This window comes from Hyalella azteca, unplaced genomic scaffold (assembly GCF_000764305.2).
Source record: "Hyalella azteca isolate HAZT.00-mixed unplaced genomic scaffold, Hazt_2.0.2 contig17166, whole genome shotgun sequence".
NCBI classification, from domain to species: Eukaryota; Metazoa; Arthropoda; class Malacostraca; order Amphipoda; family Hyalellidae; genus Hyalella; species Hyalella azteca.
In genome coordinates, this window is record NW_025946961.1 from 349,087 (window position 1) to 367,855 (window position 18,769).

The 18,769-nt window shown below is 39.6% G+C and overlaps 1 protein-coding gene across 1 annotated transcript; it reads left to right on the top strand.

Annotated features, from left to right (window-relative positions):
• Window positions 1-963: 963 nt before the first annotated feature.
• LOC125179388 (ice-structuring protein 4-like) lies at window positions 964-5,015 on the top strand. Its single transcript, XM_047885167.1, has 2 exons — window positions 964-973; window positions 4,708-5,015. Exons 1-2 carry the CDS (start codon window positions 964-966, stop codon window positions 5,013-5,015), a joined length of 318 nt encoding a protein of 105 aa, XP_047741123.1.
• The last annotated feature ends 13,754 nt before the right edge of the window (window positions 5,016-18,769 follow it).

The window sequence follows — 18,769 nt, forward strand, 5'->3', positions numbered from 1 at the left end:
TAACATCATTTGACCATTTTCCTGTGATTCTTTGTTTACTTTTTAATTTCGATGTGAACGATTTGAAGATATTCAGGTACCATTTACATGTGATCTCAATTCATTTGTTAATTGCAATGTTAACTATATACTGTTGCTATCCAACCACATTTTTACCCACTTATCAATATCATTTGCTGATGCAGTAATTTAGACGTTAGTAGTAACATCATGTTGTCATCCGAACAATTTTTAATCCACCTATTATATCTTATAATATTATATTATAGGCAGAAATATTCAAATATTCTTGCCTTGAACTGTATTATGCTAAAGTGTGGTGTTGTTTATATTATAGGCAGAAATATTATAATGTTATTTCCCTGCTTTGTATGATGCTAAAATGTAGTGTTGTTTATATTATAGGCAGAAATATTATAATGTTATTTCCCTGCTTTGTATCTGTCTCTTATACACATCTAGATGTGTATAAGAGACAGANTGGATGAGTGGAGATGAGCATGGGTGCTTACTGGGTGAGTGGAGATAATTATTAATTTTTATTGGGTGAGTGGAGATGAGCATGGGTGCTTACTGGGTGAGTGGAGATAATTATTAATTTTTATTGGGTGAGTGGAGATGAGCATGGGTGCTTACTGGGTGAGTGGAGATAATTATTAATTTTTACTGGGTGAGTGAAGATGATTATGGGTGCTATAGAATATAGAACCTGGGTAAATTCAATGGAGATAGAAAAAAGAAACTTAGGATACAGGAGACAATAAAACTGGGAGTGAATAAAGTTAATGTCATGGGTAAGCGTAAATAGTTACGAACGGTTTTACTGGGGCTGCTGAAGACAGGAAAAGTATTTTTAATTGCGTAAAAATAGGTTAAAGTGTTTATGAGTGAATAGAGATGATAAAATACAAACAGGGTTTGGATGAATGGAGAAAATTCAAATTTGACCCTTGCCAAGCGGATATGGGTAAAGGTGAATTATATTCCTGTTTATAATAATTTTTGGCGAAATTTCTATGTTTAAAAATGATTAACGTACATACTCGGATTACGTTCATAATTTCAAGTGTGTTATGGGGTGAGAAACAAAGATTCAAAATTAAACAATTATCCACACTCATCGAGAATGAGTATGAATATTGTAAGTCTGATCCTTAGTAGAGGCGGAAAAACTGATGGTGGTCATGGGTCGGCTACTCAATGAACAGCAGATTGTGGGATGTGTGGGAATAATGAGCAATCAAACCAAGAATAGTGAAGATAATATAAGTTGGATACTGTGAGAATAATTGAAATAATCTGATTTGACTTGTAAAGGCGTTTAAAAAATTATGTTGATTTGGGTGAATGGAAAATAAATTTAAGAATTACGGAGATTTTATGTACTACAATTAAATTTATTCAGCTTACGAGTTCAATTAATATTATTTTACTAACAAAATACCACGCACCATGCATTTTTTCCCGCCGAGAAAAGTGTAATTTTTTAATGTCTTCGCGATGACTGTCATCGTTGATTTGCTATCGTGAACATTTCTCTGCGAGAACAAATTTATAATTTTTTCACTAATTGACAGGAAAAATAATTTTCTTGCGCGACTGATGTTCAGCTGAAAAATATTGTAAATATCCGCTGCATTTGAAGCTGACGACGTGCGGCGGTGATTTGCCGCTCTAATGAACAGTTTTTTCTAATTCGTGCAGCGCGTTCACGTGTAACAATCAGGTTACAAGTTTAGCATTGTGCTGTCATCTGCTAATCACATTATTGGTAGCCTCTTAATCTTTTTATTGGTGCTGTTAATCTCGTTATTTACGCTTTATTAATCGCAATATTGCTGCTTTGTTAATCTCCTCATTAGCGCTCTGTTAATCACAGTAATGACGCCCTGTTAATCTTTTAATCGGAGCTCAGCTGATCACATTAATGGCGCTCTGTTAAACTCGTCGTATGTGCTATGCTAATCGCTCACTGGCGCTGCAAAGCCTAAAATAAGCACATCGATCGAGTGATCGAAATTGTAATAATAATTCTACACTTGGTTATCACTTGCATTCAATTATTACAATTGATACACAATAGTCTTAATGGAGTCGAATACTTTATATAAGCCGTTTATGATTGTTATTTGGCAGAGACTTCAGGACTAACTTTTCATACTGGTTACGTTGGTCTAGATTTTTTCGTTAGATATGTAACTGGAACATTCGTAAGACCATTTGGAGTCCTGAAATTCGATCAAGATTTCGAGTAAACTTGAATTAATTTATCTGTCATGTTTTGCCGTGATGATGGAAAATTCATGTCCGATGATCACAGATATTTCTTCAAGTTGAACGTGTTGATCGTCCTTCCCTTCACCAGGGATGGGGGAAGCTGCTGTCCCGCTCATCTTTATTCCATTAGCGAATCGTTGCCTGCCACTAAAATAATTCCCCAAAAAGCTTCATGAAACTCGTTCCTGTGGCTGAATTCCATTTTAAGGCAGCACGCATTCCCGGACTTTGTAATAGCTTAAATATTTTGTTTTTGGATGATGACCACAGGCTTTCACCAGGCAAAATTTCTGAATCAATTTGCGCCTGCCTCGTAGGAATACCATTAAACGTGTTCAAGGTTTTACACGTCCGTTATTCCGCTGCTCTAATGGCTGGGGATTTGTGATGCCCAGATTCTTGTTTTCATGAATAGGCGATTGGATTGAATTTTTGTGCGTGATTTACTCCCTCGATGTAATTTGCCGGCAAGATGAAAGCAATTGCAGCGCATCTCGCTCGCTGTGTGCCTGGTGCTGTGCTACAAATATGAATCCATTAATTTTTCACTTTATTCTTGACAATATTTGCGTACCGAAGCACAGGTCGTGTAGAGGATGCGTGCCACTCAGTAGCACATGTAAAAAGTGCTCTAAAATTCCTGCTCTAAATAAAATTTCCGCTCTAAGTGATTTTCTTTCTGGTGTATATTCGGGACAACTTTGATTGTCTTTTTTGTAGAGGGAATTCTGGTTTGAATCAGCAATTACACTTCGAAAGAAGCTGGATATGAAGTTTGTTGTAATATTTTTTGCAGATCTAACCGTAAATTGGCAGGATGATAACAATATCCGATCCTTGTTTTTATGTTCGTGAAATTATGTTAGAACATCTGCATGAAATGGGAAAACTAAGTTCAAAATAGAATATTCTGATTCCGCAACAAGGCATACTTTGGTAGCGATTTGTTATTTCTCTAAAAGCATCTTTCTCTTGAAGCTTTAGTGATGTTGTAGAGCACTGGGACTGCAATTTGTTGTATATTTTGAACATTCAGCTTGAATCAACACAGTGACTGCAATGTTGTATATTGTAGGATTTAGCGCAAGTTTCCAGCTTATCAATTACGCTTTACTTACCTTAATTTAAGTCGAGATCGAATCCGAAAGATTCACCCAAAAGGGAAGAAAAGGTATTATATTTTAGGATCCGTAAGAGTGCATTTCTGAAGTACTTTTGTAAAACGGCAGTAGATTTTTTAGTAACTTTTATTCAGTTTTTTGGTATAATGCAGGGATTTGTGTTCTAAATTTAAAATCCGAGTGCATGACGAATGCTCATTGATGTTTCATAATGTGGAGGTTGAAGCGTGTCTCCGCTTCCATCTCCTCCAAATAAATATGGTGTAGTTTCTATCTGACTTTCTGTTTGTCTGACGTGGAGAAAACAAGAGAGGATAATTGAGTTAATTCTATTTGACAAGCACAATAGAACCATCTTTAGTGACCTTAAATGGTACGCTGACTTTTAGGTCAGCAACTTGGATACGCAACCTATCTCTGCTTTCACCACGGTGATCACATCATAGTTTCGTATCAACGCTACAATGAGCACCCGGCAGGAATTTCACTAAAAATTGTACCGCACCCGTGCGCAATCACGCATTTCCCACCTGAAGCGCCGTTCAATCGAGGTAAACCTTTGAATAAAAGTCCGTCACCTGTCAGCAGCTGGCGCTGAAACGCCCCGACGGAATGTGAGCAATGCGCCGCCGAACGGGACTGGGTCGTACGTATTCAGATTTAACTGAATCCGGTTTGTGTGCATTCTAAATCCACTAGCCCGAGCTGCAGCGGAAACGCAGCACAATGTCGCCAGCACTGATATATCGGAAGGCCGAGTGTCGCTTTCTCTCAATCTGAAATTCATATCAGTTTGGGCTTATGCAATTAGTGTAGAACTTGCGCGACATGAAACGCCATGGCAGTTCCTTTCCCAATGAATTTCATGGTTGGATTATAGATGGCCATCCGGCAACTGAGTGGCCCTTTATTGGCCCATATCAAATTCTTACTGGTTTGTTCATAGGTAAAAGAATCGCTGTATTCGAATGGTTTACGATGACCGTTCGATGTAGACTAATATCTTTAAACTTGAACCCAATTACTTGAACAGGTAAACATAACTTTTGGTTTATGCTAACAGAAATTTGAATGCCATAACCTTCACGCTCACACTACACAGTACAAATTTTGATCTTAAAATTAAATTTAAAAGACTTAACAATTTTATAATATATAGTACAAATAACCATTAATTTCAAGGGTGAGGTTGAGCACATACGTGTTTGAGATGCGGAACGGGAATGCTTGTCAAGCTCTACAGCTGCGCGCTCTGCAAAGGAAGTTCCGGTAACTGCTACTACTGCTACAAACACTGCTTTCTCTGTAGACGCTGCTACTGCCGCTGCAGACGCTGCTACTGCCGTTGCAGACGCTGCTACTGCCGCTGCAGACGCTGCTACTACCGCTGCAGACGCTGCTACTGCCGCTGTAGACGCTGCTACTGCCGCTGCAGACGCTGCTGAGGCCGCTGCAGACGCTGCTACTGCCGCTGCAGACGCTGCTACTACCGCTGCAGACGCTGCTACTGCCGCTGCAGACGCTGCTACTGCCGCTGCAGACGCTGCTACTGCCGCTGCAGACGCTGCTACTGCCGCTGCAGACGCAGGATTATACACATCGCTGAGGATCTCATGAGGAGCGTCGCAGGAAGAAGGGTTGCCGCTGATGCCTCCTTTGTACGCAAACAATGCGACCAGCGATCCTTTGTTAAGGCACCCATTATTTCAATGCGATGCCCAGGCACCCCCTCACTTACCTCACTCCCCCGCTCCATACTCACTCTTACTCATCAGTCCTTCACTTTTCTGTGCTATTACTACCTCATTGTTAACAATTATTATTCTGTCTATTCCTGGAACCTCTCCTAATTTGAGTTTTTCATCTTTTCTTGCATTGATTGCTTGTACATATGGTACTTTATAATTTATCCTCAACATTCCCTCGCACTCTCATACCCTTCACCTCCTCACTCCCAGTTTTTCACACTTCCTATTCTTCATTCAAATTTCACTTATCACATCCGATTACGTTGCTTTTCAACGCCTTTTCTCAGTATTTTTTACTTCTACACTCGTCCATCTCTAAAGCTTTTCTCATCCTCTTTCATTCTTACCTCACACCTACATGCGAGGGAGTCCACTCCTCTTTCTTTACTCCTACTTTCCACTCACTCCTCCATTCTTCCCTCACTCTTACCTGCCACTCACTCCTATTTCCTTCCACTCACTCCTCCATTCTTCCCTCACTCTTACCCGCCACTCACTCCTACTCTTCCACCGCTCCCGCTCTCCCCTCACTCCACCCTCCAGCTCCCACTCCTGCCCTCTACCAGCACCCTCATCAGGCGCTCCCAGCTGTGCTGGAGATGGACCAGGACGATGGTCGCTATTGTGCCGCGGGCCAGACTACCTGCGACGGTCCACAGAGTCCTCGGCTGTTTGTCTGTATTCTATAGCTGTTGTAAGCTGCTGTGTTACTGGTACTGGTGCTTTGCTGTGCATACAGTTTCCAGGCATGTGTGAAATTGTCACCAATACGTATATTAGAAAATATTCGCCTTAACTTCTTGAACTAATGGAGGGAACTCGTAATAGTGTTATTTTACTTGTAGATTCATTTGGGGAATTAACACGTCATTAATAAAGCAAATTTATTTGTCTCGGGACTTATCATTATTGATCTTGTAACATCATAAAAATTTTTGTAAGAAATGTTCGTAATGTTTTTGGTATAATGCATGGAAGCTTTCTGCGGTTGAACGATGGCGCAATCATACGAGCATTCGAGTGGCCACCGCGGGCCCAAGGAGGACAGCTCATAATGAGGGAATTTTTATCAAAATTTAAGTGCTTTCGAATTTTGAGTTCCATGCCTACAGGCTGCCGCTCCTTGAGTCTTGATTAGATGCTTCTTGAACCGGGACGAATTATAATTTGACTATAAGTTCTTTCCTGATAATATATACTAGATTCATCGCGGAATTCTAGTGGCTTGGAGTCGTCGTTCAAAGGAAAGTCGTAATCACTCTCGTCATTTTATATAAAGAAAGCGAACTAGTCGCTGATATAACTGGAAGGTGCAATGCAATCGTCGTGACATTACTAACACCGAAATAATTATTAGTAATATACTAATTATTCTGAAAATCTCGCACAAAATATTTGTACATCTTGGAAAGCTTGAGATTAGAGGTAATCATAGAAAAGCAGGTGGGATCATCGATTCTTTATTTTTCATTATAAGTTTCGTTGACTGTAATTCCCACATTTGAAATTTTTATTCTACTGTTGCTTCATTATATTCTCGGCTTCAAGATTTCCCCCTAGAAGTTTTGGTCGAAAAAAATACGGAAAAGAAAGCCCTTGCGGCATCACTAGGTGCTCTTTTACTTTCTGCAAAACGGACCGAATCCTCGCGGCAATTCAATAAAATAAATTCACAACTGCCACTAGATCGCCCCAATAACTTTTCAGTTTTGGTCAAATTTGTTTTAGTTTTGTTTCTTACTTCGCCGGAGCTGCCGAGTTGCAGAAAAAAATTGTTTTAAATGTGGCTCACAGGTGTACCAAAATACGGTCTCTCTCAAGGACCCCGTTGACCAAACGATCAGGGCCAATAAGGGCCCACTGAAGGAAGCCTCTGTGGGCCAAACGGCTCGTCATTTTGCATCGTTTACTGGAGGGTCCGGGACGGGACATGTCCCAATAGCTGGAGGGAGACTTGCACTATAAAACGATGGATCAATCTCTTCTCTACCTGCGCCGCTAAAATATTGTGTTTTCGTCCAGTGGTTGTGCGAAGTCGACAGAATTTAAAGACGAGCTTTCTTCGAAAGGATGCCGTTAACTTGGGTATTGGAAACCATTTTATCGCTATAAATGCTTCTCAAAACACTATTTACCGCTTTAATTTTTGCTACTTGCAAATGATACCTAACAGAAGCAAGTTAAATAAATTTGTGGCTTGAATAGAGATGACGTCTTTCATATCTTCTGTCTTGTTCGAGAAGTTCAAATTGTTTTCGGTGAAAAGCTTTTGTAATTCGACTACGGTGTGCATCTGTCGCATTAAAATTAAACTTGTTCAACGAAATAAATCAATTCATGGATTATTTAATGAATGCATCTTGTATCTGAATGCATCTTGTATCTGAATGCATCTCGTATCTGAATGCATCTCGTATCTGAATGCATCTCGTATCTGAATGCATCTCGTATCTGAATGAATCTCGTATCTGAATGAATCTCGTATCTGAATGCTGCTCGTATCTGAATGCATCTCGTGTCTGAATGCTGCTCGTGTCTGAATGCTGCTCGTGTCTGAATGCTGCTCGTATCTGAATGCTGCTCGTGTCTGAATGCTGCTCGTATCTGAATGCTGCTCGTATCTGAATGCATCTCGTATCTCGACTCTGAAGAGTAATAGTTTTTTCTTTCTAAGTATTTCGGGTTTTTCCCCTGAGCTCCGAGGCGTGTTGCGTTGAGAGATCCTGTCTCATGCCATCACATTTTTGCACCGAAAAAATTTACACTGGATTTTTTTGTTTTTGTTGGCCCCAAAAGTCCTGGTAACTGCATCAAAAAGATCACTGCGAGGGGGTGTCTCATTTTTGTTCGCTGTATCGTCGCGTCACGCGAGTTTTTCCTCCTGGGACACCTTGAGTTTTTTTTTCTCGCGAGTCTGGAAATTGGCTGAGTTGATGGAAAACGTCGCCGAAAATTAAGAGCCACGTACTTGAGGTAGAAGTAGAAAAATTACCGTACGCAAAATTTTTGTTTAATATTAAACCGAAATGGAATATGAAAGGGACAAGTATGGGAGTTGATAGCCTCACAGAGTTATAGATAGGAACTTGTGCATGTGAAATAGCACGCTTTGCATAAATTTACCCAAAGTTCGCAAATTCAGGACGCTATTCCGCAAAATAGAGACCAAATAATAAAAAAGTTTGGAAACTTTAATATGCACTTGTTGGGAAACTCAAAAATGCATTTAAGACGAATTCAAATGGTTGCATCACTACAATACGGAGACGACGATAATCTGGATGAGTGTCGTCCAGATTTTTTTATTACGTAGATCAATACTCTAGGAAAATAAGACCTTCACCTCTCGAAATTTTCGCGATCGGATATTGAGAAATTTTGTTGATTTTCAGACACGAGTGGTAGGAAGTATTAAGACTAAAGTACTAAATAAGAAAGTAAGTTACAGCTAGAGTTATAATTTATAAATTGTGCGACATGCTACGTGTCCGCAAAATTTCCCTTCACTAAGTTCGTTGTAATTTATTTCCTCTTTCGTACGTTACGTTTTTCATAATTATCAGCTTGCAGATCATGCTTATCTTTTTTCTTATTCGTAAAGCTTTCTAATCTTGCTCGGTTACTTTTTAACATTTTTTTCCATCCCTTTTTAAATCCATTTTTCAACTTTATTTAACCTCTTGAATATTCTCGATCGAATTACTATATTTCTGTAATTAACATTCCCTAAAAATTTTTCCGAGCAAATATTTTTTTTCATATATAAAATGTTTTTTCAAGTTGGAGAATTTATTCGTATCTTCAATTTCACAATTTCGGGCGCTGCCAGGAAACGAGCAAGGCGTCTCAGGTGCAGAAGGTCTTAAGAAGCTTGTCTTTAATGACAGAAATTAGGCGGGGTCTTACAGCCCATGTCTTAGGAGTATTATACTCAAGTCGTCGTGCTAATCGTAATTGACCCTGCATTTTAATTATATGATTAAAATGATGATGACTGCATATGATTGGTCGCATATGATTATAATCGAGTCATTATGCTAGCCTTTCTCGAGCATGCATATCAATAATTCGTAAGTACAAAGCGTGTGAGGTTTTATGCAATTTTTCACATTTCTCTATAAACGAAATTCCAAATTGAACGCAATTCTAACTCATTTTTTTATTAACTTTTTTATGCATTGTTGCCTTCAGCTGTGAAGTTTTTTTTATAAAATTTTTTTCTATGATTAACTAATAGGCTGAATAATTTCACTTCAGTTAACATTTCAGATTTAATGCTTTTGGAAAAATTATTAGTCTTTTTTAATGTTATCAATGTTTTGGTCATTTCCCAAACATTCAAAGTTGGTTTGTTCTAAGGGCAACATTCGTTTTGTGGCCGATTACGCCTGCACTGGAATAACCAATCCATCGAAGAGTAGTCGGTGAATCAAGGACGATCAGGCGATGGATGTATTTGCACCTGAAACGGTTTTATTGAAAGACCATCATGGACTTCTGAGTTATCGCGAAGAGCTCAATCTCCCGTTGACCGAAGTGCGTAATTTGCCAAAAACCTCGCGGCGTGAAAGAGCCGGAAGACCCACGAGCCAAGAGCCAAAAGACGTTTCCAATAGTCGAAAGAGCCGGAAGCTGCCCGAACCAGGAGCCGGAGGATCCACGAACCAAATGCCAGAGGACGTCCGAACCAAGACGACGCCCTGCGAACCATGGACGGACCTCGTCTAAGCGGTTAAGACTCCTGTGCCTGTGACTTGCCTGTTGCAAAGAGTTGTCTAGCTTTTCCTCGAGTCCATGATGAGGTTAAACCCATGTTTCCAGTGCCGCAAATTGTTAATTTTTGACAGTTGAGATTTTTTTCTGTGGGAATAACCTTTTTTCTTCGACATACATGGATGATTTTTTATTTCAGTAAATCAATGCTGTTGTAAGCCGTAAGTGGATATAACTACAATGCATAGTCATGCGTAATAAGTATTTTTTCGATAGCCATCAGAGGGTGAAAAGTTTTCATGCTCCAAGAAACCATGACCTTTTTGTACGTCGTCTGTGATGGGACTATGACGGCTAATCCCATGTAAAAAAAAAACTATTAATAACTTTTAATAACTGGTAGCAAAACTATGCCATATTTTTTAGTGGATGCTGCTGCTAATCAGAGATGAATCAGGAACGGTGATTCAGAGTATGTAGTCTCTGAACTTGTCTTGTTTTCAGAGCCCAACACGTGTGGTTCTCTACCCTGACGCTTGATGTTCGCAATTTTTTATAATGCGACTATTTCACAATTTTTTGTGTATTCTAAGATTCTCGTATGTTGAATTTTTGATAATGTCAAGAGTTAAGCGGTAGATTATCTGTTGCTATTTGATTTTTTGGGACAAAAACAACGTTTATAACAAATTTTTTCATGAACTTTTCTTCGCAATAATATTTTTTGCATTAATCGTTATGAGGCATTATAGATGCTCATATTTTTTTGTGTGTTATGGGTAGTTGTAATCATCAGATTTAATACGTGACTAAACTGTTCTTGTTTTTTCAATTATTTTTTATAATGTGCACACAAGTATATACGCGTAGGACACACTTTTGTTCACAGTTTTATTGTGCACTTCTTTCTAACTGTAAATACGTTTGTTATGTGCAGAGTTGGCTCATTAGGGATATCGTGATAATTAATTTTCTTTATCAGCTCACATGTCTCCCAGTTTCGCTTATCATTTGGCACATACGGTATCACCTTATTGTTCACAATTTATTTGTTTTATTCAATATTTAAGCTGAGTTGTCATAATTTCTTGGTGTTCAAATGGAAAATTCAGAGATTTGATTAATTCATGAAAAAATTCAGTCTTCATTTGATTTAATATAAACTGATCGATTTTTGCTGCCTTGGAATACGATTAGATCGCTATAATAACCAAGTAATTGACAAATTAAAGAATAGAAATATGATAATCCTTAAGGTGTATCATCGAAGCACCATGCCGCTAAATTTAATTGTGTATTCTGGCGTGATATTACTTTCGGTGACTTATTAATGGATATCTCCTAAATGAATTTAATATCCAAATATCATGAATAGTTTAAATCCCTACCTACTACCTTAATAAATTCAACATTTTTCTCACTGAAGCGCTACAATTACAATTTTTGTTCACACTCTTCCCTCCAGAGTTCATAATATGTTGTATATAACGGGATAATTGTTTCCAACGCTCAGTATGGATTTAAATGTTGTGTGTTTATTGTTGTTCTTTTGCAGACGTCAATTTGGTGGCAGAGCCGAAACCTCACCAGATCGGCAAGAAGCGAAACAACCTCGCTAAGTCTGCTGGCGACTGGTGAGTGGTAACTTTATTTATTATTATTTATTTATTATTTAGCATCTGACGTTAAAATAATGTTGTTTAGACGTTTTCAACGAAATCAACTGGCAATATACGTTATTCTACCATCATTTGCATAAGGGGATGAGTGTTCATCGTATGATGTGTTATGATAAAAATGTGCGTGCGATCCTCAATTTTGCAAAGGGAGTTTCTATTGAGTGGGTGACTTTATTAATGGATTCTTACAAGACTGATTGCTGTTTCTCAATAATGTTTACAGTAACCAAATTGAATTATCCTGTGGAATCAGGTTTTTAAAACTTTCTACGCTGGTTTTCATAAAATTTTTTATTCGGTAAAATATTGGTCGTCAAAGAGATCTTGATCTGCATTTCTCTCATAGTATTGTTTCATAGTACGCCATCTTATGGCAAGACGATGCGGTAATATCACGCTACCCTCGTAACAGCTTTCCATATCCATGATACGATAGTACAATCCCAGAGTGAGCAAATAATGCAAGCCTTTGTATCTTATTGCTCGTGTTGGGATATTTTGCGTTCCATGAATGCTGATGTCAGCATCTCCGCGGCAACCAAACTGCTCGTTTACGACAAGCCTATGTCGCTCCAATCGCCAGTTTCTTGTTATCATGTTATGCTTCGGAGCCACAATATAGTATAAAAATTGTTTTTCAGTATCGGCAACCAATGGTTGGACATTTTTGACGAATTTAATGTTTTGTTGGAGACCAAATAGTAATTCAGTTAACTGGTTGCTTACTGTTTGCTTTCTTGTTTGTAATCCTACAAGTTTAATTCTACAAATTATGTAAAATTTCATTTTCCGAAGCAACTGGGTGGGGGTATTTTTTCAGTTCTAGTCAACCTAATTTCCATAAAGTTACATTCGCGGGGTTAAAACTTATTTTCCTATGGCGATGAAATCGCTGTTCTGGGACTACCAAATGGCGCCTCTGCGTCAACCAAATTGCCTCTCCCACCTGATATTTACTCAGGGTTATATATTCACCACATATTTACCCAGGACAGCTCTTGTGCGCACAAGACAACGCAATCTCTCTGGGGCTGAGTCCCAGCCATCGTATGTCACAGAGACGCAGCATATTTACATTCTCAGTCGTATTATTAGTGGGCTCATGAGCAGCAACATGTTGACGCTGGCCAAACATTTTCCACTGTGAGCGTAATTTGCTCCATCTTTGACCGCTTTTCTTATGAGGAGTAAAGGCGTTTGATGTAAAATGGACAAACTGAAAGGGACGAAATGAACGCATCAAGGTTTTCCCTGGTAGAATTTCTCATATTTTTACTTCAACTAGAACATATTATTAGGCTATTTTTTATTATTCTTCTACATAGATTCTCCAATTTGACTTCACGATTTTTCCTCATTAACCAAACAATCACGAATGCAACGTATTTATACTGAGAGTTTCACAGTTTACCCTATTGCACAATATATATGTACTTCCAGTATATATACATATTCCACAACAAGAATAATAATTTTTAAAATTAGATGTATGACAAATATTTACCCAAAAACACTCTATTCGCCGTCATGACCTCGAATATTATTTTCGAGCTCATGCCACATCGCCGCTGAGCATCACGAATGGCATCACAAGCAACCTGGATTTTCGTGCAACGGTCACGTGTTATTTTGCATACGGCGGCTGGCGCGAATGAAGTTGCCTGGGAGTATCAAAGCGACACAAGACTTCATCTATGCTCACAGGGAAGCTTTTATCTCTTTGAATAGATGCCTGCGTGTGCGCACACCGCAGAATCTTGGCTGTACTGCGGCACACAAATTATTCCGGCAGTCGTCGTGCCGCGAAAATTGGCTGTGCTTTGTGCTGCGTCGAATGGCGTGTGCTGCGTTTGAGACAGCCGGTGCTTGTTGATGCGACTTGCACATAGCGTTCGATAAGTGTAGTCCATGTAAAGATTTGTATTCCAACTTTGAAGGGTGAGATTTATTGACTGGTTTCTGATCTTTAAATGTTTATATTTGTTATTGAGATTGCTTGCTTTTGATTTATGATTGGAGTTATTCTTGTATAGGCGTTTTACTTAAGGCTACACGAACCTGCCATTTGGCTCGAGAATCTTGGATAATCTTCTTTTATCTAACTATAATCTGCCTACAATGTTGTTTCTTTTTCTTGCGTGTCTTATATTCCAGTCACTCATGCAATCACTGATCAGCATATAGCCGAGGGCACTCGCAAATTGATTCCCTATGAACGTAGATATGGAGTCATTTTCTCATACCTCATTCCCAAACATTACTCTATTCTTAAGAAACCTTCAGCTATTCATAGCTAATTAATGGCCACCGGTCGGCCGTCGATAACAGTTCTGGCGATGGATTGCTACTCGGGCGACATGGATGGCCACTATACGAACTCAACGTTCCTCCCCACGACCGCTGCCGCTATTCCGTCCTTATGGCAGATTACGGGCTGAATGAACGGCCGTGATAACGGTGCTGAAGCTCGACTCCAGGGCATTTTCCGTGCGGTATCCAATTGAATACTTGCGCTATTAAAGATAAGGCATGCATTATTGGAGAGGATGCGTTTGGTATTCGATAGAAAGAGTACGGTATTGGATAAGAAGCGTATGGTATGGTATTAAATAAAAGGCTTATGGTATGAGACAGAAGGCGAGCGATATTGGGTAGAAGGCGAGCGGTATCGGATAGAAGGCGTTTGGTATTAGGGAGAACTCTTGTGGTATCTAAGGAGGCGTGAGTTATTGAAGAGAAGTAGTGTGGCATATGTATGAGTTGGGCTGCGTTTTCAAAGAAGATACTTATGATTTCAAGCGCGCCGTGTGGCATTAAAATGGAGTTTTGTGAAAGAAAGATGTATTTACTGAGAAGAGGGTGGTGCAGTTTAGAAAGGAGATCCCTCAGAGGGGACTTCTGACGCGTGTCTGTGCTCGTCAGAAGTCCTATGGTATTTCACGCTCCTATAGGGGGATGGTTCCTGAGCGCCCCACCGCTGAGCTCGCGGTGTCTGACTGCAGGTCTCAGTTGTGGGGTTAAGTTATTATGTAGGTAGGATTCCTTACATTTCCCTTCTCTGTCTCTCTCGTGCGGGCGGCCGACGTCCCGTGTAAGCGACCTCTTGTTCGAGTGTCTTCGTTTCTGTTGCTTATCACCTGTCCCTCCATGTCACTTCGTCTCTTTGAGATGCTAACGCTGCTTCTTTCGAGCCAGCTTCAGCGGGTTGGACAATTGAGACCTTCCGCCCCTTGTGGGTGATGATTAATTTGAGATTTTAAATAATTGAGACCTTCTGCCTTGCTGGTGATGTTATATTTTCACCTCTGGTGCGAAATAGCTTGATAGCTGAAGCGCTAGCAAACCACCATTAGGAAGAAGAGTACAGTTAAAGAGAGGAGCGTATCTGGCTCGAAGAGTAGGCGTATATAGCTTACCAAGTATGTGTAGGTAACTGATTAATTAATTATATGTCATCAGTTATCTCTTATTTTGATCATATTTTAGTGAGCTTTGCATTCTTATTCTGTATTATATTATATTTTTCAACGTCCTCCCAAGTTTTTCTAGCCTCGTCCAGCCATCCATAGTCAAATGATCTTTTTTTACCGTTATAAATTACCCTTATTTTTTGCCCCCACTACCTCTACTCTCTTCCCCAAATCATCCCTCAGTTCCCCCTCTCCCCTACACGCCCCGTATGCGCAGTCACGCTCAGCAAAGTCGTTAAACGGCCGCTGCTAAACGAACTGCCAGCAGCCGCGGCTTTAAATCTGCCGTCACGCGGACGCTCCATGTGGTGCATTCAATAATAATAGTTTTGTTATAACTATTTCTAAGCAAACAAATGTTCAACGTTGTGTTTAAAAAATAAGACATACATCCTGATTAATAATGATACACGTCACATCGGTACGAAAATTGTATTTTCGTACCGATATGATGTACCGATGTAATCGCTTTAAATTGTTAGTTGCATTTTTTATTTCCTTAAGGGCATTGTTCTTTAAATGGTAGTTGCCTGTTAAAAATTCTCCGTTATCTGGGAATTTTTCAAAGGGTAATTTTCCCTTAGAATTCAACGTGACCGTCACTTCCGGTAATTGCAAGTTTAAATTGTCCCGAATTTTGTTTAGTCGCTCTTTTTGCGAGTGACCTAAATTAATGCGAGTCTCACACCGCCGCCCTGGAATTAATGGTGAGACATTTAAGAGGGCGCGAGTAATGAATTGCGAGACCCACGAGACTTGAATAAATTGCAAAACTCGCCAGGCATGACTCACGCGTGGTGAGGAAAACCTGCCTCGAAGCTGACATAATATTCAATATTTATTAGAATGTGTTCAGTTACAGCCATCGTGGTAAATTCATTCAACCATGAAAGAGCTTATTTTTGTGGAAAATTTGTTAGCTAATGATCGAGCTTTATTCCCGCATATTATTTAACACATTTAACACATAAATTAATAATAATAATATGATAATAATAGAGGTAATAATAGGCTATAATAATGAGGTTTAAAAATTCAATATCAAGCCACGATCAACTATCCAGTTCGAAATCAACCCACCACCTAAAATCTTGTTCACGGAAGTTCGGTTTAAAATCAGCTCAAAACTTGATATCCTTCTTCAAATCAGCCCACCACAAGAAAACCTACGGAAAATCAACTCACAACTTATGATTTTCGTAAATTCCAGCGATGCTGGGCCGCGTTACGCTCTGTGCGTGCCAACTTTGCGCTCGTTTCGTGGTCGACGTAGTGGAATAGTGTTCAAAATTTCCTCGGCGATAGAGAAAATTCAAAGAAAAGTTCAGCGAGCAACTTTGCTCCTGCCGAGTTTGACTTCAAGAGTTCAAGATAAAAAACTTGATGCAGCGCCGTGATTTTAGAAGGTTTTTCCGCGATACACCCTGTGCAAAAATATGGAGGCAATGGCGGCTGCAGATCGTCGGTTACATGGTCGCTTTTGACGTGTCGGACAAGCTCGTAAATAGAGTCGTGCTTTGTCCCGGTTTGTGTAACTAGTGAGCCGCCAGTAACGCGGGTGTGTAAACAAAATTTCAACCGCCGTTGTGGTCACTCTACCAATTATTTTTGATTTTATGTTTTGTGAATTCTACAATATTGTCCGTGTTGTCGTTCTATATCTCGTTTTTTTACTATCCCGGCTTCTTGTCGAAATAAGACCATGTCACAAAATGAATGGATAAATCAAACACCACTGTGAGCTTAAAGAAAACCTAGACGAAAACGCACAAAATTCGAGAAAAAACATTGCAGGAAAGTTTTCGTTATAGGGTCATAATTTGGTGATCTACGGATGGTAACCAATTGAGCCCAGTTCAGCAATTAATGCAAGCTGAGTATAACTTGACCCTTCAACACCATCATTATTGAACCAACACAGTCATATTGACCACCAGCATTATTGACCCAGGAGAAACGTCACTTTTGTGGCAACGGACGTACAAAATTACAACACTAACAACTAAAATCGATCAGTCTTCATCATGCAGATGCTCAAAACTCTCACAATAATAACTACATCTGATCAGCCTCCAATAGTATGGATTATTACGCATGTTATGGGCCATTTCTCTCATTTGAAATAATGATTCAAGTCACACTCACTCGTTCGCAAGCCTGAAATGAAAACGAGCTATCACATGTGTCCGCAATGGCGTAAATCTTGATACATTGTCGGAGGTTTATAGGCGGCCAATGAATGGCCGACGGCTGGAAGGTTTATACGTTTCCATGCTGCCTGTAATTTGATCGATCATGATAGACGATCGCATCGCAGTGTTCATAGAAGCATTAAGCAGAGCGATCATCTGTCGAATAAAATGATCTGGAGCTGTTGTGAGTTGATGCCAAGTTTCCTCTTTCACACGTAACCAACGCTTAACTAATGGAGGCATTCACAGTGAACTGCCTCTGAGGATAATAACTCATTGTGTGTACGCAGGGGATCGTGGGGCTCATATAATTTCATTGCTCATTAATTCTAAATCGTTGGCAGTTTATAATGATTTGTTCGAGGTCTCTCGATTCCTTCATACAAAATATCTCTCATCATATTCTCTCACATTAAGATCTCTTATCTTATTCCATCACATAATTAATTTCAAATGATCTCCCACATTAATGTCTCTTATCGTTTTCCCTCACATTATTTACTTCATTTTATTCCCCCACATTTATATCTCTTATCTTATTCCCTCACATTTAATATCGTTTTTATAAGCGTCCAGATTCCGACTAGCCGTGGTTCTCCCAAACCCAGGATGATTTCACTGGAAAAGGAGGGTGGCGACTTGGAAGAATGGCTGCAGTCTCACCGGCCGTTCCAGTTATTAAGCGCCAGTTTCTCCTCCATTGAATAGCAGCGCCTCGCATTATTTATTCAGCACAGCGGTGCCCTGGTCCTCGCTCTTGCCCTCAGATATTGCACCCACTGGGGGATATTTACTCCTTTGAGACTTAAAAGGCTCGTGGTTTTATTATAAGACGGTATTTGGTGAATTATTACGAATCGGACAACTTTTTTTTTTCTCTGAGACTAAACGTAGTCAATCACTGCAATGCCTTTACAGCTTTTATTCATTTACTCAACCATTCTTGCATCACGAATTTATAGAATTCTTGCACCACGCACTGACTCACACTAATCCTTGCTTCACATATCCACGTAAAAGATACTTATAGTATCAGTCTGCATATATCGCAAGTTCACAAGGAATTTAAAAGCAAAGAAAACGCCAAGAAAATTCACCATATCGATATTGAATATCGATATGGTGAATTTTCTCGTCGTTTTCTTTGCTTTTAAATTCCACGTAATATATTTCTCGCTCATCACATTTATGCGCCACAATTCCAACCCCTGCTGCTGGACAGTCGCAATTTCGCTGTACGAGGGAAGGGGGGCTGAGTAAGGGGTCCTCGTGCCCCGAGGGTCGCTGCGACATCTGGCGATGCGTTTTTCATATCAAAATCTTTACTTTATTTCTAATACAGTCGAGCAACTGCCGCTCTTATAACTGCCGCGTGGGTATTTTTCTTTACAAATAGAGGAACAGACTCATTGAATGTTAGTATTTTTGTTGTTGTCGTGCGTATTTTTTGAACAAAGTTAAGATCTTGCACGACAAATTGCCTTGGTAAGTTACATACAATCGATCTGCTCATAGTTCGCTTGGATTGACAAGTTTTCGGTCTTATTGACTTTGTTTCTGCCAATGTTT